We start from the raw sequence: 21,057 nt of genomic DNA, 5'->3' as shown, positions 1-21,057 counted from the left end.
CTTAGTTCTGAAGATCATATATGAATCATATATGAAGATCATAATGAAGAAATTAGAAGAGAAACCGATTATATCCCTAAATTGCTCTCACAGCTGTGGGTAGGAGTATTTTTGATCAAATAAGAGACAGAGGCAATTACAAAAGATAGAAGAGAAACCTTTGACTACTTAAAACTGAAAAGCTTCTGCTTAGACAAAATTAATGCACCTAAGATAAGAAGGGGAGTGGTTGAATAGGAAGAAAAACCTTTGTATGAAATCTCTCTGATGAGGGTTTGGTTTATATAAACAATTTTTATGTAGCTATTCCCCAGTAGATAAGTGCTCAAAGGATATGAACAAAAGTTCTCAAAAGAAGAATTGTAAAGTATTCACAACCAACATGAAAGAATGCTCCAAAGCACTAATAAGAAGAGAAATGCAAATCAAAGCAACTTGGAGATTTCCCCTCACATCCTGCAAATTGGCAAAGATGACCAAAAATGGTAATAGTCAATTTGGAGGGCTTGTGGAGTAATAGGCACACTAATACATTGTTGGTGGAGCTATGCAATAAAGAACCATTTTGGAAAATAATTTGAATTATGCAAATAAAGGGATTAAAATGTGCATACATTTTGAACGAGAGACTTCATTACTGGGCTTGTACCCCAAAGACACCATCTATAAGAAGAAAGCCCCCATATACTGCAAAATATTTATAATAGCTCTTTTTGTGATAGCAGAGGATTGGAAACAGTGTATATCCATCAGTCAGGGATTGGCTGAACAAATTGTGGTACATAGATGTAATAGAATATTACTGTGCTGTAAGAAATGGTATATGTGGCAAATACCATGAAGCATGGGAAGATCTGTATGAACCAGTGCAGAGTAAAGTAAGCGCAGCCAAGAAAACAACACACATGGTAACTTGTTCAGTTGTGTTGGACTCTTTATAACTGTGGACCGTACTGTCCTTGGGGTTTTCTTGGCAAAGATACTGGAGTGGCTCACCATTTCTTTCTCCAGTGGATTAAGGAAAAGAGAGGTTAAGTGACTTGCCCAGGGTCACACAGCTACTGAGTGTCTGAGGCCAGATTTGAACTCAGGTCTTCTTGACTCCAGGCCCAGCACTTGCCCTGAGCACCTAGCTGTCTCCATGCAGTAACTACAACTACATAAATGGAAAGAACAACTACATACAAACAAATCAAAAGTAAAACTAAAAAATTATAAAGCTCAAGTGGGACTCAAATGAAGAGAGAGGAGAAGACACCCCCAACCTGCCCCTTCATGGAGGTGGGAGTTCCACAGGTGTTATACACTGCATGTATTTTTCTACTTTTTCAGAATATTGCTCTGTTGTGCTGATTTTTTTTTTCTTTCTAAAAATACTGTTATATGGGATGACTGTCTGGGAAGGATCCATGAGATGTTATGACAATGTAAGAGACAGAAAATATCAGTAAAAACTTACTTTAAACAAACAACTAGAGGCAAAGATCACCCATGGTCAAAAGCAACAAAGCAGTATATTTAGGTTGAATACAATAAAGTGTGTGATTAAGTTCTGACTTGTATGTTAAAATAGAGCTGTGTATGTGTAGCCACCTCTCCAGTACTGAGCTTAATTTGTACTCATCTGGTAGTTCTGTTCCATTGTGGAATGGAAGACACTTGCTGCTGATGCCAGGAGGGGAGAGCCTAGGTGGGGATTTGAGTAGGCACATGCTACTGACGGTGGCCAAGAGTTTGCTGGGAAGGGAGTAACAGTTGGGTGGTGGCAGCCAGTCCGTATTTTTGAGCCATATCAGGCCTAATTAGGAAGCCAGTCTTATGTGTCTTGGGTTCTTGCTTCTCCTTTTCTTGGTGTCTCATTTTTTACTTTCTCTTATATCTGATTCAGGATGATCCTGAGACAATTGGGAGCATAATGGCGTTTCTCATCCCCTTTGTAGCCTGCATTTTTCAGGTGGGTTCTTGTTCAACTTTGGTTGGCAGGTTAAACTTTTATATTTTGTTGTTTTTGTTTGAAGTTTCAACACTATTAGGTACTTGTTTTATGTCATAGTATTTTCCCTGGAATTTCAAACAATAGAATATCAGAGCCACAAGGAATCTTAAATATCATTTAATCTAGTCCCCTCATTTTACAGATGAGGAAGTAGGCCTATCCTAGAGAGGTTGGAACTTGCCCTAAGTCAGACAGTTAGCCTTGCCAAAGCTAGATAATTATTCATCAGGCAGGACAAAGGAAGCTTAGAGTTGAGGAAATAATCTTACCTGGCCTATCCTATGTGATATTTTGATTTGTACTCATTGTTGAGAGACATAATTATGTGTAGCTTGAGTCTCAGAAAATAAAATCTTTGTCACGCTGTTTAGAAATCATGATACTGAATTAGGTAGACTGGTAGGGAAAATTAACCATAAAAATTGCTATTTTAATTCTAGGAAATGTTTTTTACTCTTTTTAGATAGTGAAACAGACATAAAGAAATACAGCAGGAACTTTGGATTGTTTTAAATCATTTTTCAGATAGCCATCTACTTAAAGCCAGCCAGGCTCTTAGGTCCCTATGGAATGAGCCAAATTACAATAAAATTTCTGCTAATCATTTCTTTCCAATGGTGAAGGTCTATCTGTTACAGAGCACTTTAAAGCTAGTAGTATTTTATTACTTTAAGGTGCTCGTGGCACTTGGTGACCATTCTCTGCACTTGTAAATAAATATGGATCATTTCCAGTGATTCTGTCACTTACTCGCTAGGTGACCTTAAGCAAATAACTGCTGAGAGCCTGAAAGGGTTTCTTAGGTGGTCTCCAAGAGTCCTTCTTGCTCTGACGTCGAATGCTGGATTTGTCATCAGAGGGCCAGCTTTCAGATTCCACTTTTGCTACTTTGATGATTTGGGGCAAGTCACATTTCTTCTCTGAGCCTCAGTTTCTTCATCAGCACAGTGATGGAGTGGACTGCATGACTTTTGAGTTCCCCTTCACCTCTAAGTCTATGAGTCTCCACCAGCCTCTGATAGCTGTGAGGGCAGAGGACCGGATTTTTAGAGCTGCAAGAGACCTTACAGCTCGTCCCATTTTGCTCCTAAAAATTCTGTAAGTAAGGAAATGAAGTTCTCTGAGTCCTACCAGTTTGTTCCATGTATGAATTAAATTGCTGCACTTACCTCATAGTGCAAAGGGAAACTGCATGTGGATTTTGCAAATTCCAGCGCTTATCAACTGTTTAACTAGCTTCTTGGGACCAAATAGCCAGTATGGTTTAGTTTAATATTTTTACCAAGATGTATCTGCCCAATTTCTTAATTAGAAATTTGTCTTGTTGAATGTGGATAAAAAAAGCCATTTTACTTTGGAATATATGGGCTAGAAATATAACCTTTGATATTATAAACAGCTGAGTGGTAGAAATTATATATGATGTGACTAATATTCTCTTTCATTTGAAATTCTTTTTCATATGAAACATTTTTCCTCTTCTTCCTGTTTTCCTCCCCCCTCAAAAAAAATCTGATCTGTAATAAACCTATTATCTTGTCATAGTAAGAGCGTGACAGTAAGTGACCAAGAAGGTGAAAACAGTAATGATAAAAACTAATATAACATATTTATTGGCATTAGGATATTTTACAATAAAGTTTTATATATATGTGTATATATACATATATATGTAGTAACTAATTATTTTTCAGGGCATACCTATGTATGTTTATATAATTTCAAAGTTATCTCATTTGGGGGGTGGTAACTGGTTTTCTGGGTGGCCTGTTTTGGGCCAATAAGGTAATAAGACTGATTTTCTTATGTAATTAATTAAAATTAGCTCATTACGTTAGCTATACAGATGTTTGCAGTAAACTTCCTGGTTCAGCATCCTGTATTTACAATGCTGTTTCCCCTTCAGAATTTGTTTACATAGTGGAATGCTAGATACTCTCCTGCTTTTGATAAAATCTGTAGCCACAGATTGAGGCAAAGAGGCTAAAGACAGTTAGTTATCTGTGGCTTATTTCTTAGGAGAATTTGATAGATTACAGCTGACTCTGAATTTTATAGCTGATTAATGTTCAGTATTTCAATGCTAAAGCATATAGAATTGGGACATCAGTTTATTCCACTGTATATGTTAGTGTATTATCCAAATTCCCCCTCCATTAAAAAAAAATCCTTATTTAAATAATCATCCAAATGAAAAAAGAGAGAGAGAGAGTGAGTGAGTGTGTGTGTGTGGGGGGGGGGGGGGGGGGGGGGGGGGATGGAGAATAAAGAGTACCAGATGGAAATACCCAGGAGACCTGGGTTTGTGACTCAGCTCTACCATTGGCTAGCTGTGTGTAACCTTAGGGAAGTTTCTTCTTTCTGAGCCTCAAAATTCTTCACATTATACAACTGATCTATGAGGCTCCATATAATTCTGACAATCTAAATATCCTTTAGATTGCTTTATTACATCTTGAGTCATAAGAAATGGTGTAAATATGTTAAAAATAGAGGTGTCTATAGCCACTTCTGTCTGATGCCAAGCTAAGTCCTCAGTGTGGAAGGAAATTAATCACAAATTTTCCTTGTCTTTGGTATGTACTATATTTTGAGAGAAAAACTGCTGCTCTATTTCCATTTGAGACCATCTTATCAACTTCTAGATAATGTCACCTGAGGCCAGACAAGGTCACTCCTTATTTATGTAAATGGGAGACCCAGCAACATGCTCTCTTTTTCTACGTTTTGTTTTGTTTTTGGTTTTTTTTTGGCTAGGGAATGGGGTTAAGTGACTTGCGCAGGATCACACAGCTAGTAAGTGTTATGTGCCTGAGATCAGATTTGAACTCAGGTCTTCCTGAATACAGGGCCAGTGCTCTATCCACTGTGCCACCTAGCTGCCCCACTCTTTTTCTACATTTTTGAAAAAGGAATAGCCTCAAGGATACTACTACTGTGAGAGACTTGTTTTAAGGAATTATAGGAAACATAAAATCAGGACACAACTTTCAAGAAACCAGAATCTTCTTAGTTATTTATGAAAGTGGATCATGAAAGTCTGTGATGTGGCAGTGAAAATTTCAGACTTCTGGAAACCCAGAGTGGGAAAGGACTTCTCAGACCATCTCCTCTGACCTCCCACCCTAGACGAGAAGCGTAGGGTTGTTGTGTGGAAGGCACTTTGTAAATCTTCAAGTGCTATAGATGGAAGTAGACATGAGTCCATCCCCTCTGTGGTCTTCAACCCCTGAGAAGTGATTAGCATCTCTGTTGGACACTTCAGTGATGGAGAGTTCAGTAGTTCATCCAGCAGCCCGTTGTCAGTGCAGTTCAGAAAAGAAGTAAGTGCCTCTTTCACTGTCCAATGTACTGTGCTGGTGCTAGAAATACAAAGACAAAACCCAAAGCAGGCCTTGTCCTCAAGTTGTTTTTCTGAGTTAAAACCTACCACCCTGTGTCTTCTCCTTCCTGATCCTAGTTGCAGCCTCTGGCTACAGTAGATCATTTGATTCTACTTTCAGTGACAGCTTTGCAGATGATTGAAGGTAGTGTTCATGTCTTATAGCAGGGTGGCCCCCATGGTTTTCAGTAATGGACTGTGTGATCAGAAAGCCATGTGTGTAGGACACATGAATAAAATTATATTATTAGGATCATAGAATAATAGATTTAGACCTAGAAGGCACCTGAGCACCCATCTAGTCCAATCCCCTATTATTAAAGACATTAGGCTTCAATTACAGTTCCTAATTGACAGGGTGTGATACCTGGTGCCCTGCCCATCCAGGGTCACAGGGCCCAGCCCAGAGAGTCAGAGGCTCTGGCCATAGCGTCTCCTGCTGCTTGGTACCTAGCAGGTGATTCCACTCTTGTTGAATTTTTAGTCACGGCCATAGTAATAGTGGCTGGCACAAGGCTAAATCCTTTTGATGTACCAGTTCATGTGTGCTAGCAATTAGGACAGATTTCTTTTGGCCAGAAAGCATGGCAGGAGCACACTGGGGAAGCAGGGGAGAAGGTCAGGTGTTTCATCTGTAGCCATCGTGTTCAACATCGGAGACCTGTACTGTGTGCATGTGTGTGCGTGTGTTTGTAATTTTCCTAGCTTTTGAGAATATCTTGTAAATCATAAAATGCCATATCAATATGTGATTATTTTTATTGAGTCGTTTCAGTTTGTGACCTCGTTTGGGGTTTTCTTGGCAAAGATACTAGAGTGGTTTGCCATTTCCTTCTCCAGCTCGTTTTACAGGTAAAACTGAGGCAAACAGGGTTAAGTGACTTGTGCAAGGTCATACAGCTAGTAAACGTCTGAGTCCACATTCGAGCTCGGGTCCTCCTGATTCTAGCTTCCCTGTAGTATATCAGTATAAGCTTTGATTTATTAGAAGGCAATCTGTAAGTATTAAGCTTTACATCCTCATTCGACCGTTTCATTGTTGTTAATAGGACTTCTTTCCCTCTGTCCTTGCAGTGTTATCTGTACCTGTTCTACAGTTCCACAAGGCTTCTGAAGGTGGCCGTCATCCTGTTCTTCATTTGTCTGTGTAATATTTACCTGCATGGCCTAAGGAACCTCTGGCAAATACTCTTCCACATAGGAGTGGCTTTTCTGTCTTCCTATCAGATCCTGACGAGACAGCTGCGAGACAAAGTGCTCCATGGTGGTGTTTGACACCCTGAGGCACTAAGGCTTGGACCGGGCTGCTCTCCTTTCTTCCTCGGTGAGGGGGAAGGGCAGGGGAATGCACAGTTTTTCCTGTGGAAAGAGGATTACAGCCACTTGTCTGGTTTGGTCTTTCCCCTTTCAGTTTTGGGTCTCGTGGGTACATGTCCTAATAGACTGGACAGAAGAACTGAAGGTCCAGACTTCATCATGACAGATGTAGTGGAAGGGAAGAGGAGAGCTTCTGTGTACCGCATACATTCCAGGTGGATGCAGAGCAGAGGGCAGGCTCTCCCATTCAGTTTATCATCTTATGACTTACATTTCTATAGTGCTTCAAAGTTTACAAAGCCCTTTCCTCCCAGTAGCCTTGTGAGGGGGGTAGAGCAAGGATCATTATCCTGATTTACAAATCATAGGATTATAGATTGAGATTTGGTGCCATCATGTCCAACCCATTCATTTTTCAGATAAGGAAACACAGCTAGAAAGTGTTGAAACCTGGATATGAACCCAGGTCTTCAGATGCCAAGCCTCTCCACTTGAACGGGAACATGTTTGTAAAATATTTTCCAGTAACAAAACTAGAACTACTTTAGATTGGAATAATTGAATCAAGAACTGAAAAAATGTTTTTTTTGTTGTGGCTGTGCTATGCAGTCATGTGGTAGAGGTAGAGATACTATTTTTGGAGATTAGTTGTTTGCCTCAGAAGAACTACTTGTTTCTTATTTATACTTTTTAGTTTCTTAATTCTCCTCAATTAGCCAAAATGTGATGGCAGACATTTTAAAGAGGGTCCGTAGATAGTTTTAAAAGTAGTTACTTTAAAATAGTCACCGGAATAAATTATGAAATTGAGCTCTAATTGCTGTCTAGAAAACACAAGCTAATTAGATTTTCTGGAAATTAGTTTTAAAGTTTCCAGTGCTGATTAGTATGACATAGCCCAAATTCACTTATAATGCTCATCTGGCATGAGAAAAAATATGAGCTTTCCTAGTGTTTAAGGCTACTGATTTTAATTTTTTTTTTTTTAACATTTTAACCTACCTGGTGGTGGGAAAGTTAATTAAAGAACTTTTGGGTAATCAGATACCTATTTGCAACTATTTGTACTATGTAATACAAGGCTATGATCTAATCATTTTTAAAAATTCACTAATATTACATATATTGAGCATATTCAGATGGATAGATCTAAATGATTGGAAAAGCATTTATTAAATGCTTATTAATGTGCCAGGCACTGTGCTAAGCACTAGGGTATGATAGTTCAGGAATTGCTTGCTAGATATGGTCTCCAGTTGGCCGGTAACTGGATTAGATAAATTACATTGACTCAGGAGCACTGTATAATGTTGATTGAGAAGAAATGCAATAGAAAAGAAAAATGAAAAGAGATGAATTAAAATCAGATGGGTACAGAACAGTTGATAAAACTTTATGTGTCCGAAATCTACCTGTCACAGCAAATAAAAGTGGTTGGAATGAAGCTGTTGGTTGTACAGATGGGGTAGCACCTTCACAGGGCCACTGTTGAATTTTAAAGGCTTAATATCAACATCCCCTTCCTCTCTCATTTCCCTTGTCCCCACACCATCCAACTTGGTCATATTAACCAAACTCACAAGAGATGACTGAATTATAAACCAGAATATAAATTTATTAATTTACTATAGAAGCCACTTTGAGTTGGCCAGGTGATTGAATGGTTAGTCAGTACCATCTGTTATTCCTTTGTGGAAACTCTACTAGGAAAACCAAGTTAATAATAGAACTTGGCTTGACTAGTTAGAGTCAGAAGGAAGAGACACTAGAAGGTGTTAAAGGATATTGTCCTCAAACTCTAATGGCTGGAAGCATTCTCTTTGTAGGGATCTACTTCATTGTAGACTGGATGCTTTTGCTTGTTGATTAGGATGTCTTTTCCCCTGCAGAGTTCTGGATCAGAATTAAGAGAACTTTTTGGTTTTCCTTTTTCCTAGATTCTGTGTAGACCTGCCTTTCTCTTGTGACATCATTGTCATGAATGTTACAATGAGTTTGACCAGGTCCTAATTTATTTTACCTTATTTTTCCTTCAAATAGGTATCTCCTTAAGGTAGTTTTGGGAACCTTGTTAGCCTCATCAACAAATACCATCTCTTTGTATAAGTTAGTTTAGTGGGTATCTAATAACTTTACCAATTTTATATTTATTCCACTGTTCAAAACATGTTTTGTCTCATGGAAATTTTGTGGCGTTTTATATGTATGTTTTTGATGCTGAATTCAAAAACACCAATGGAATACTCACTGTTATCGAGTAAAATGAATTTTTATAGAAATATGCAATATGAGGGAGTAATAAAATATGGTTTGATTGAGGGGAAGTGGAAATGTGTAGGGCAATTGAGATATGTTCTTTTCTACGTTTAGTTATGCAGCGAAACTGTCAACGTGTCACAGACCTTTCTGTAAGTTGTGTGTTCACTGTCGTTTGATAAACATCACTATTGTTTCTGATCATGTTTTTTCAAATATTTGTATTTTGTTTACATTTTAAAAATTCCCATTATGCCTCATAAGTGTGTCAACCATCTGAATGTTTTTTAAGTATATGGTGAGCTAACTTTCGAATGTCAGAGTTAAGACTTTATTTCTGTGGTCAGGAAAACATGAATGGACTCTATTGGTTGGTGATCAGAACGAGACTTGATCCCCTTACCTGTGCTCTGTCATTTGTGTTAGATCACTAAGTGGCTAGATACATAGACCTTGTCATGGGTCATTTGAAATTCCTGTAATTTGGGGAGAACAAAAAAGAGTATTCAACAGATTGCTTTATGAAATAGGGATTACCTCCAAATCTAAACATAAACTGTGCAGTATCCAAATCTACCTTTGACTCTCAAGATCTGATTTGCACAGTGAAGATCTACCTGTACCAGAACCACCAGACAGTTGGAATTTGGATGAAGATAATGGACCAGATAGTGATGAAGAGACTCAGCCTGCCAAGGTGTAGGAGATAAGCAAGCAGTTGTTCCCCCACTGGAAGTAACTTTTCCATCCTCATCTCCTTCTGTAGTAATTCAAGAAGACCTAAACGACCTTCCTTGGTGATGTTAGCCAAAAATGAAGCTAAACTTTGAGGCAAAAAGGCTGGACTCTCCTGTAAGAGGGCACTAAAACATATTCAAAAAGGGGCATTCCTCTTGAGAAGCTTGACGTAAGGAAAGTATTGGCATATCTCTGAGGATCTCAAAGGGATTCTTTTACTAGGATTATATCTTGAGTGTACCAGATAGTGCTGTTATTTGTGATCAGGACAGCAGAGAGAGAATATCAGCTAGTACTTTAAAAAACACTGGCTTCACCATCTATAGTCATATGAAAAAATGCTCTAAATCATTATTGATTAGAGAAATGCAAATCAAAACAACTCTGAGGTACCACATCACACCTATCAGATTGGCCAACATGACAAAACAGGAAAATGATAAATGTTGGTGAGTATGTGGGAAAATTGGAACTCTAATGCATTGTTGGTGGAGTTGTGAAATGATCCAACCATTTTGGAGAACAATTTGGAACTATGCCCAAAGGGCTACAAAAATGTGCATACCCTTTGATCCAGCAATAGCACTTCTAGGGCTATATCCGAAAGAGATCAAACAAATGGGAAAAGGACCCACATGTACAAAAATATTCATAGCAGCTCTTTTTGTGGTGGCAAAGAATTGGAAATTGAGAAGATGCCCATCAATTGGGGGAATGGCTGAGCAAGTTGTGGTATATGAATGTAATGGAATACTATTGTTCTATAAGAAATGATGAACAGGCTGACTTCAGAAAAACTTGGGAAGACTTATATGGTCTGATGCTGAGTGAAGTGAGCAGAACCAAGAGGACTTTGTATACAATAGCAGCCATGTTATGCAATGACTAAGAATGTTAAACTGAACCCTTCCCAGCATTATGAGGATCTAAGGCATCTCCAGAGGCCTCGGGATGGAAAATGCTGTCCACATCCAAAGAAAGAACTATGGAAGTCGAATCGCTCTCACTTATTTTTACCTTCAGTTGAGTTTTGTTTCATCTTTCTGATGGTTCCTCCTATTGGTTTTAATTTTTACTTACAACTTCACTAATGTGAAAATATGTTTAATGGGTATGTAAATGTAAAGCCTATGTCAGATTGTGCGCCGTCTTGGGGAGTGTGGCGGGGGGGGGGAGAAAAAGGGAGAAAAAATTTTCAACTCAAAAGCATATGGAAAAAAAAAATTAAAAAAAAACCACTGGCTTCAAAGAACTGATTTCAAGAAAGAAAAATGTGGACACTAGTCAGCCATAAAAAATTTTCTTACCTCTGCTGCATATTAAGTTTAGTTTAATGAGAAGATTTGTCAAGATGGTGGATTAAAATGATGCAGACTTAATTTTGTTTACTTGAAAAGTAAATTTCTAAGAGTGAATGAGGCTAAAATCAAAAAGACATTTATTGGTTCCTCAAATAAGGGAAGTGATGAAAGATGAACATCTCAGAGAACAGCTGATTGAAGTTAAAGAAGCTACATGAAATCCTTCTAAAAAGTGACTAAAGACTTTCTGGCAAAATACTAAGGCATAAAATTTCCAAGGAGTTTGGATGAAGAAGATGAACCTGATTACTTAGATTGTAATGATGGGCACGGCATGACAAGGTAGGAGACCAGCAAGGTGTAGATTCCCCTTCCTGTCTGTTGTCAGTGACTTTTTAGAAGCTTTATAAGGTTATGGAATGGAGTGTCATTCAAGAGCCTTGGATTCATATTTGGACTTCTTCCTAGAAAATTGAGGTGCTATCAGTGATGAGTACAGAAATCTCTACACTGGAAAGACGATATCAGGGCAAGCAGAGTCCAAACATGCCAGCTCACTGCTGTTGGGAGCTAAAGAAAAATGTTACACAGCTGAAATGTTGTAATCGTTTTAATCATTTTTCAATCATGTCTTGACTCTTTGTGACCCCATTTTGGGTTTTCTTGGCAAAGATACTGGAGTGGTTTGCCATTTTTTTCTCCAGCTCACTTTACAGATGAGAAACTGGAGTAAACTGGGTGAAGTGACTCTCCCAGGGTCACACAGCTAGTAAGGCTGGATTTGAATTCAGGAACATGAGTCTTCCTGACTCCAGGTCCAGCATTCTATCCATTACGCTGCCTAGCTGTCAATTGAAATACAACAGGAAATAATCCATAGCTGTATTTTAGGTGAGTTAAACTAGCATAGTTCTGTTTAGCAAAAAATTATTTTTAAAAAGTATAAAACTGATTCCTGTGAAGATGGTAGATGGATAAAATCCATATTTGAAATCAGCGAAAAAAAAAGTAATATGAGGTTCACCCATATTTATGAATGTGACGAGAAAGAAGCTTGTTGTCCAATGGTGTTTTTTGTTGTTGTTATTTGTTCCTTTTGTCTTACTTGGTCCTTAAATTCTGGGAGTGAACCCTATTTGAACTAATAGTACCCTAGGCGCTAACCTAATGAGATAACTGGAGCTCTTAATTAACTGGACTGTTTTTTCTGCTTCAGAATTTTAATGGCAGTAGATTTTTTTAAAGAGTTTGAAGCAGGGCTGTCTGTCTTAGTTTAAAAGTTCTCTGTTCCCCCTTCCCCCCAAAAAAGATGTAACAGAGTGAGGAAGGATTAGTATAGAGTTCTAGATTTGGAGTCAGAGGACTTGGGTTCAAAATCCAGATCTTCCACTTTCCCGTGTGTTTAACCTTATCTCAGTTTCCTTATTGCTGGAACAAAAGGATTGAGTTAGATGGCATCTCAGGTACTTTCAAGCTCTTGAATCTGATCCTGTGAGCTTCTAGGGGATGTTTTAGGGGGAGGGTTTTGGAGCAGGCCTAGTCTCTTAGGCGTCTCTGTGTGGACAGTGACCATGGATTGTCACACCATATAATTGTCTTCCCCAGGAAAGACTCTTGAATCATGGGATGTTTTTGAGGCTGGAAGGGGCCTTAGAGAATATCTAGGCCAATGCCCTCATTTGACAGACAAGGAAACAGAGTCTCTTCTTGTTTAAGAACTGGAGATGATGGTATTTGTATAGGGCTATTTTAAAATCATGTATGTTAAAGTGCTTTGCAAAATATATAAAGTGTCATACATGTAGGAAGTGGTAGTAAACATCACAGGCTTCTCAGAGTAAATCTTGTGTAGGGAGTGTGGTACCAGGGAGAATGGACTTATATTTTAGTAAGACTTTTCAACAAAGTTTAAAACAAAATGATGTTCCCATTGCTTAAGCATACCAGTGAATGGAGAATTTGCTATAAAACCATAGGTCTAGGTTCTGAGCTTTCCCTTCTTTCTCTTTCCCCTATGGCAAGGAAACCTTGTTGGGCATTTGGACATATTTCTCCTACTTTTCTCATAAGGCCAGGTGCTATAGAAAAAGAGAATAAGTCAAGCTGAAGAGAAAAGTTTGAAGACCATGCCCTAATGGCTACTTTCTGTCCCCTAAGGCTTTCCATAATAATAGTAGTTCACGTTTTTATTCCATTTTAAGGCTTATGGAGTGTTTCCCTTGAAACAGCTTTGTGAAGTATAGACAACAGAAATATGATTCTCCATTTTCAGATGAGGACACTAAGAATCCAAGGGGTGAAGGGGATTTGTCCAAGGTAATATGACTAGTGAGTGATAAGACTCTGGACTTGAGTCCAGGTCTTGTAACTACCAAGTTTGGTGTTTTTTCTTCTTTGCTGTTCTTAGGCCATTTGTATTTCAGATAGTTCCAATATTTGGCATCCTCAGGTTTTCTTAGGAGTTTGTGCTAGAAGGGCTTTTGGTTCTTTTTTTCTTTTAAAAAATCTAGTTACAGGTAAGGAAACTGATAGAGTTGATTAAGTGAATTTTCCAAGGTTACATGGGTGACCATTATGTAGCTCTGCTACATAATCTTACAGTTAGACATTTTTAAGAAAGTGTTTAAAATACCTTTGTCAATTTAAATTTTCACAATTGCTGCATATTGCAGAAAAAAGGAGAAACCCTCCCAAATAAACATTTAAAAAAACATTTGTGTTTTAATTTGTGAAGCCTCTTACAGGGAAAATTATTTCCCTTCTTTATTTTCCCCAAAAGCCTACAGGACTGAATCCTCCAAAATACTATTCTTTGACAAGAGTAGAACATTTTTGATGATTTTTTAAAAATGTAAGTCTCTGTTTAGAAATATGTGAAAATGGAAAATGTGAGAAGTCTCTTGCCAAGGCCATAAGGTTTGGCAGCAAATCTACCTAAAGAAGATGTGTCTGTAGAATCTGGAAATGACCAGCACTAGGAAGTCCATCTGAGACCACAGGCCAGTTTGTCTAAAGAGATTTTTTCTTTGCTCTTTTTGGTTTCAGGTACAGAATGGGTTCAGCATAAACTTGTGACTTGATATGCCTGACCTGTGTTTCTTTGAATCTTGGTTGTTTTCTCAGCAGCCTTTTTTTGCCCTCTTATGAAATAGTATCTTGAAGGAAACAATTTGTCCTTCTGGAGTGATGCTTTATGCATTTGGTTTTTACTTACTACTCTGAATATAAACCCAAACTGACTTTGTACCCTAAAAACCACTGTATATACTTTACTTCATTGTTAGCACTAGAGTCTGTAAATACTCGGATTTCTGTATTTCTTTTAACACCAAAGATTGTCTATTTCCTGGAATAATGGGTACATTTGAAATGGTGCACTTGAACTGTGGTTGTTGAAATTGTCCATCAGATGTAAAGTGGGTATTTTTTTTTGGCTTTATTTACATATACGTAGAGCAAATGGAAATTATTAAGAGTTGGGAAAAGAATAAATAAGTTTTTGTAAACACTGGTTTAGAGAACCATGTTTGTAGACCCTGTCTGTCAGCGAGGAACTTACATACCAAAAAATGGTCATCCAAGGACATCACTGGGTCCACTTGTCTTTATTTAAGCAGCTAGAAGAGCTTAAATGTAATAACATTTTCACAGATACAAATGTTAGGCTAACAGCAACCTCATCACCCTGAAACATCTGCGAACTGGAAGAGACCCTGGGACAGCCAGAATTGCTATCTTGATGACTGGCCTCAATGCCCAGGATTTCTATTCCTTGGCCTTCCCCACAACATTACTTTAATGAATTCACAGTTTAAACAAATTTAGTTGTGTATATAAAGTCATAGAAGTTTGAGCTGAAAAGGATCTTAAAGATTGTTCAGGGGCAGCTAGGTGATGCAGTGGATAGAGCACAGGCCCTGAAGTCAGGAGGACCTGAGTTCAAATGAGGCCTCAGACCAAACACTTGACACTTACTAGCTGTGTGACCCTGGGCAAGTCTCTTAACCCTGATTGCCAAAAAAAAAAAAAAAAGATTATCTGGTGCAAACTTCACACTTTACATACAAGTAAGGAAAGTTAGTCCCAGGGAGGGGAAGGGACAAATTACACAGCAACTAAATACCACCTTGGTCTTCCCCAGATCCAGTGTTGTTTCCTAGCCTATAGCAGATTATGAAGCGGAAAGAAAAAAGAGGATTGCTAAGGACAGCTGCCTTAAATGCTTTCACCACCCCAGATCTACAGTGTTGGAAGAGACCTTTGAGTTTATCTGGTCTTCATTTTACAGATGAAGAAATCAAAGCAACGTAATATAACAAGTTAGAGCAGGATTGAGAAACTGAGGCTTCTTACTTAGAAAATCACAGGATCTCAGAGTCATTAGGGATCTTAGAGGATATCTAAATTCAAACCTAAGGAGGAATCTCCTCTACAAAATACCAGACCAGATCATCCTCTCCCCTAGAAAACCATCAAGGATGGGGAATTCTCTTTTGGACAGCTCTCATTGTGGGAACCTTTCAAGAATGCTGGTGGAACCCAGGCAGCCTGTGGAGAGCAGAGCCAAGTGTTCTCTTGCCCATCAGTCATTTTTGTTCTGTCTTCCTCACTCTGAAGATCATTCTTATGAGAATGTAAACACTGCCACGCTGCCAGCAAGAGAGGGGTTGGAAAGACTGAGACTCAGGCTGACAAATAGCAAAATATTATCATTGCCGAGGCCAGGCCATCTTGGGGCAAAGAGCTTCTGTGACTCACTGTTGGGTCCGAGTGCATTCTTGTATCACAGCACTGCCTCTGTGGTTATTAATGTCTTTTAGAATTGAAGGCTGGACCATATTTCCATCAATGACGAGGAGCTAACTGCTGAAGTAGGTATGGATAGGAAACATGATGAGAAATGACCACTTCATCTTATAATTTGTGTTCTGGAAGGAGAGGAAAGCTGGGTATAGCTTGGTCCTAGATTTTTGGATATGTATTTGTTTCTTCCTGTTTGTACGGCCCATCCTTGGTTGCTTGTATTTCATAGAATTCCAGATGTTGGAAAGGACCTTGGAAATAATATCGTTATGTTTGAAAATTAAGGTAAACAGAGATGACATTCCAAGTATGATCAGTTTATTAGGCTAGCAGTAACCAATAAATTGGGTCAGTGGCCCCTCTCAATGACCAGAGATTCCAAGGTAGGGCTCGCTGGCATTCCTATAACTTTGGAAAGTACAGAATTGGGTAGGTGGGAAATACAATGCAGTTAGTTAGAGGGCAGACGGCATCATGAGGGTGAGGACAACATGGTTGGTTATATCAAGGAAAGAGGGTAGCACCCACATGAGGCTAGTAACTACTCCTCTCCAACAATTAAGGAATGTCGGTTTTATAGGACTCATCTGTGACCCCCAAAGTCCAATGTGCAGCAAAAGGACACTGAGGAACTCCAAGCATTTTCAATTTATTAGGGAGTCTGGGGATCCCTCATCATTTGGGTCTAAGATCTTCCTCACAATTAGGGATCCCTCCCCTTAGGTGCTAGCTGCTTTTATAGGCATGGGAGAACACTAAAAATAGAATGAGACAGTACAATTTCATGATTGATCAACATGAGAAGCAGGGGCTGGAGGGGAGAAACTTTTAAATTGTTTGGGGGCCATGTCCATCAATCATAATCACTTTGTCAGCAAGCTTTTGAGTCATCAACTACAGAGGTTTTCCTGGTAAAGGCATTCCACCTGACACCTCAGCAGGGGTTTTCCTAGGAAGCCAAACGTCTGGTGTTATGGTCAGCAGTATCCTAGGAGTTAAGGCAGTGGTGGGCAAGAGGAAATGTCACCAGGTAGCAGTGATAATGATTTATAGGGGTGAGGGGCATTGATGCTGCTGTAACAAGCTCCAGGGTTAATCAAATTATAATGTAATATATAACAGTCACATGATTTTATCCTGTATCCTACAGTGATATGACTAATACATAATATCAGTATCACTAATATAAAAGAGGTTATTTGGTCCTAACATATGTAACTCTTATCCTAGAATAATATATCTTGACTAACTTAAACCTCTTTTGCCTAATTCACCAGTACGATCACTGATACATCAAATCATGGGTAAATGCTTTTTAATTTGAGTAGGGAGTATCAAAATTATCACCACACATCTGCATCTTGTAATCTTTGCTAGGGGATCAAAACTACCAGCCTTGTCTCCTTGGAAGAAATAAAAACTCCTCTAATTGCACAAGGACAGGCAAAGACAGACAACGTATATTTTGGGGGTGGTACCAAGTTAACTTGTAACTTTTTTTTCTACTTTTTTTTTTTTGGTGAGTCAATCAGGGTTAAGTGACTTGCCCAGGGTCAAGTGTCTGAATTCGGATTTGAACTCAGGTCCTCCTGACTCCAGGGCCAGTGCTCTATTCACTGTGTCACCTAGCTGCCCCTTAACTTGTAAGTTTAACTCTGAAATTAAGCTAAATTCCTGAGCTCAACTCAAGGACATAGAAAGGTTTTAGGCAAATGCAGACAGTTGTAAAATTAATACAGCACAAATTATAAAATTACATAAAATTATATAAATTTATATAAAATGATATGCAGCATAAAATCAGTAAACTTGAAGTAATAATTTTGATCTTTTCAGTATACCCCCAACTCTTCTCAATGAGTGCATCCCCTCTATGGCATAAAACTGATTAGATGTCTGTTTTACAGGAGCATCACTTGTTAGTGATGGGAGCTCACAAATGAGGTAAGTCTGTTCCATATCTGAGGAGCTCTAATTTTTAGATCTTGTATTAGGCTAAATATTATTCCCACCCATTTGTCCTGTTTCTGCCGCACATCATGTTTAATCTCTCCTGTACAGGAGAGCCCTTCAGATGCTTGAAAATGGCTATTGTGTTCCCCATAAGTTGTTTCTTCAGGTTAAACCTCTCTAGTTGCTCCTGCTATTCCCCAAAGGATGTATGAAAGAGACCTCTCTGCAGCAGTCCATAGGGGGTTTGGCGATTGTCGCATAGTTTTGGCAAGAGGTGAGAGGCGAGAAGATTTGGACAGGTTGCCAAAGGAGAGAAGATGATGATGATGGACATGGAGCCAGGACGATTTTCTTCCACTTGTAGCCCTCATTCTGAGAAGCTGTAGTTGCAAGGCCTTAAATACTTTGGAGATCCGTGGTGAGATGCCTTGACTCTCAGTCCCTTGACCTCCTAGGTTGGCTCACTGGGCAAGTGGCTAACATCTCTTTTTTCTCCATTAGGTTTTTTTAGCATGTTGGTGCGGTAGCACGGGGAGTACCAAGTGGGCACACTCAAAAACTTTTTATCCTGTTCTTCTAACTTATGGTACTAGGCATTTAGGTCATTGTGGAAAATAAAGCATAGAGGACACCCAGCCTACATTCTCTAGAAGTTTGGGAAGTTGTAGTTTGGGAAAAGGGTGGTGAGAATACTTGTTATACTTAAGCCTTATGTTGCTAATATACCTTGCCTTCTATTTTAAGTCAGTGTCTTTTTATATTGCTATGATGTCATATGATTAATTCTGGATGGTCAGAGGGAGCTTCAGAGTAAAAAATGGTGGCTTGTAAGTACTGGCTGAATAGATGATGAATTCGAACAGGTTCTAGTCATCTGAAGGTGGTACAGACATGTAGTTTTAAATCCCATATACTTCCTGATCACCCTTCTCTGGATATGCTCTTAAAATGCCATGCGAACTTTTTGTGGCGGCAAAAAAAGCCCAAGATGACCATCGTTTGGGGAATGGCTAAACAAACTGTGCAGTAATACTGAGCCATAAGAAATGGCAAAGATTATGGAATTAAGAAATTTACACGAGCTGATATAGAATGAAGAAAGCAGGATCAGAAGAAAAATGCACGCAGTTAATAAAGGCAGCTGAACTCAGATTAAATTCAGGGAACCAGTCTGTGTCAGAGAACAGGTGGGGGATTCCAAGTAGGGAATCTTAAATATGCTTGCTACTAGAAACAACCTTGGTGTTGGCTGGTCGTGCTTAACTGTTTCAAGGGAGAGTTCAGTGGTAGAAAAGTGCATTGGGAAATGACTGTGGTACTTTAAGCAGAACAGACAAACAGGTATGAGTAATATAAAAAGTCATGCAAGAGCATTTGGGTAACCCCAGCACACTCACTGAGCTTTAAGTCCAGTAAAATCTTCAGGTTAGGTCTTTCCCCTTTTGTCATAGACATGTTAGCCATGCTTTCCAGTTTTGTGTCATCCATAAATTTGCTAAGCATGTTTACTATGCCTTCATCTAAATCTCAGATAAAAATATTGAACCAGAATAAGTCAAAAATTTTGTCCCCCCATCCTTCCAGAGCTTGCCCTCCAGTTTGGTCTCAGTTTCTTAATGGATACTCTACATCGTCTAATATTTTTCATACTAAAGAAGAACAATAAAGAAGTTCGAAGATATAATCACTTTTATTTTGCAAAACACACCAGCTCAGGAGACTGCTTTTGGGCAGAGTTGGGCAGACCTCACTCACCTGCATAGGCCTTGAAGTGACCCTATCATGGTTCAACAGGGCAAGTCCTCCCCAGCCCTCTGGCTGTGGATTGAGTGCTGTAGGTGGATCAAGAAAATAAACACTTTTTAAAAGAAAAGTTAAAAGAAAAAAATGCATGTTTTGGGGAGGGAGAGCTTAGGGACCGTCACATCTAAGGAGTATCTTTAGGAATGAGGAGCGCACCTTTTGTGTTTCCTTTGGTACTGAGGAAGCTCTCCAAGCTTTAGAGTGCCCTCTGCCTCCTCTACTTTTCCTAGAGTGCTTTGGTTTTCCCTCCCTCTCTCTCAAACATACTGCAGAGGAAAGAGCACTGAATGTGGAGCCAGAGATCCTGGATTGAAATCCCAGGTCTGGTTCTTACCACCAGTGTGACTTTGGGCATGTCATTCCCCTCATCTATAAAGGGAGTCAGAGGAGGTAACCTCCAAAGGCCCTTCCAGCCCTAAATGTATTATCCTGCATGTCGTAGGAGTTATAACATCATAACATTTTAGAACTCAAAGGGTCTTTAGAGATGAGTTAGCTCATAGGATAGAGATGGGAACTAGACCTGTGATTTTGTTGGCATGGGAACTTCCAGTTGAGGAAAATCTCTACCAATGTGGAGAGTCTTAGAAATGTCTGGAGAACTGAAAGGTTGAGTAACTTAGGATCACGCAGTTGGGAGGCCAGCCCTCTATTCACCACAGTATCTTTCTCATCATAGGCAGCTGGTAGCCCAGGGGACAGAATGCTAGGCCTGGAGTTAGGAAGACCAGAGTTCAAATCTAGCCTCAGGCACCTCCTAGCTGTGTGACCCTGGGCAAGTCACTTAACCTGTGATTGCCTGACAAAAGGATCTGCTGGATTAATAAGGGAAGTTGCAAACCACTCTACTTATTTTTGCCAAGAAAACCCCACGGACAGCATTGGAGGGTAAGGCAGACTTGGAACTGCTAAGAACAAAACCTTTCTCATCTTGTGCAGCCCTCTTCTCAAGGCCATGCAAATAGCAGCCAGAGGGAAGCGAAACTCCGGTTCTCTTACCTCCCTGGTAGGGAATTTGTGGAGTCCCTGCTCTACTATTTACTCTGTGGTTTTGGGGAATGCAGCTATTGGGTCTGACTTTTGGATTTGTGTATGAAAGGCAGTGATGTTATCTCTCAATGGGCCCTGGGGAAATGTCCAACCCTACCCTGGGCACCACATTCCAGGTCCTTCTAGTTAGCACTTACTGTTGTGGTTGTAAGTTCCCTGAGGGCAAGGATTATTTCTTATCTTTTTGTTCCCCCAGCCCAGAGCACAGGTTCCCACCTCCCACCCACTCCCTCCCCCCAAAAAAACCCCAAACCAAACCATATAAAACAGGTGCTTAAGAAATATTCACGGGGGGGGCAGCTAGGTGGTGCAGTGGATAGAGCACCGGCCCTGAAGTCAGGAGGACCTGAGTTCAAATCCGGCCTCAGACCAAACACTTGACACTCACTAGCTGTGTGACCCTGGGCAAGTCACTTAACCCCAATTGCTTTTTAAAAAAAGTACATGGAAAAAGAAGA

The 21,057-nt window shown here is 39.4% G+C and overlaps 1 protein-coding gene across 5 annotated transcripts in view; it reads left to right on the top strand.

The window, feature by feature from the left end:
* The window catches only part of SEC22C (SEC22 homolog C, vesicle trafficking protein), a 45,984-nt gene extending 31,488 nt beyond the window's left edge, over positions 1–14,496 (top strand). For 4 of the 5 annotated variants that reach the window (XM_020999105.2, XM_020999104.2, XM_020999108.2 and 1 more), the window contains 2 exons: positions 1,889–1,954; positions 6,453–14,496. In XM_020999105.2, the coding sequence (XP_020854764.1) occupies positions 1,889–1,954; positions 6,453–6,653 (267 nt within the window). In that variant the 3' untranslated portion in view covers positions 6,654–14,496. The remainder of the gene's footprint in view (positions 1–1,888; positions 1,955–6,452) is intronic. The other variant, XM_078152405.1, reaches the window with a different exon arrangement.
* Positions 14,497–21,057: the final 6,561 nt, after the last annotated feature.

The sequence above is a fragment of the Phascolarctos cinereus genome, unplaced genomic scaffold (genome assembly GCF_003287225.1).
Source record: "Phascolarctos cinereus isolate Bilbo 61053 unplaced genomic scaffold, phaCin_HiC Scaffold_4;HRSCAF=312, whole genome shotgun sequence".
NCBI classification, from domain to species: domain Eukaryota; kingdom Metazoa; phylum Chordata; class Mammalia; order Diprotodontia; family Phascolarctidae; genus Phascolarctos; species Phascolarctos cinereus.
This window is presented reverse-complemented; position numbering and strand designations above follow the sequence as displayed.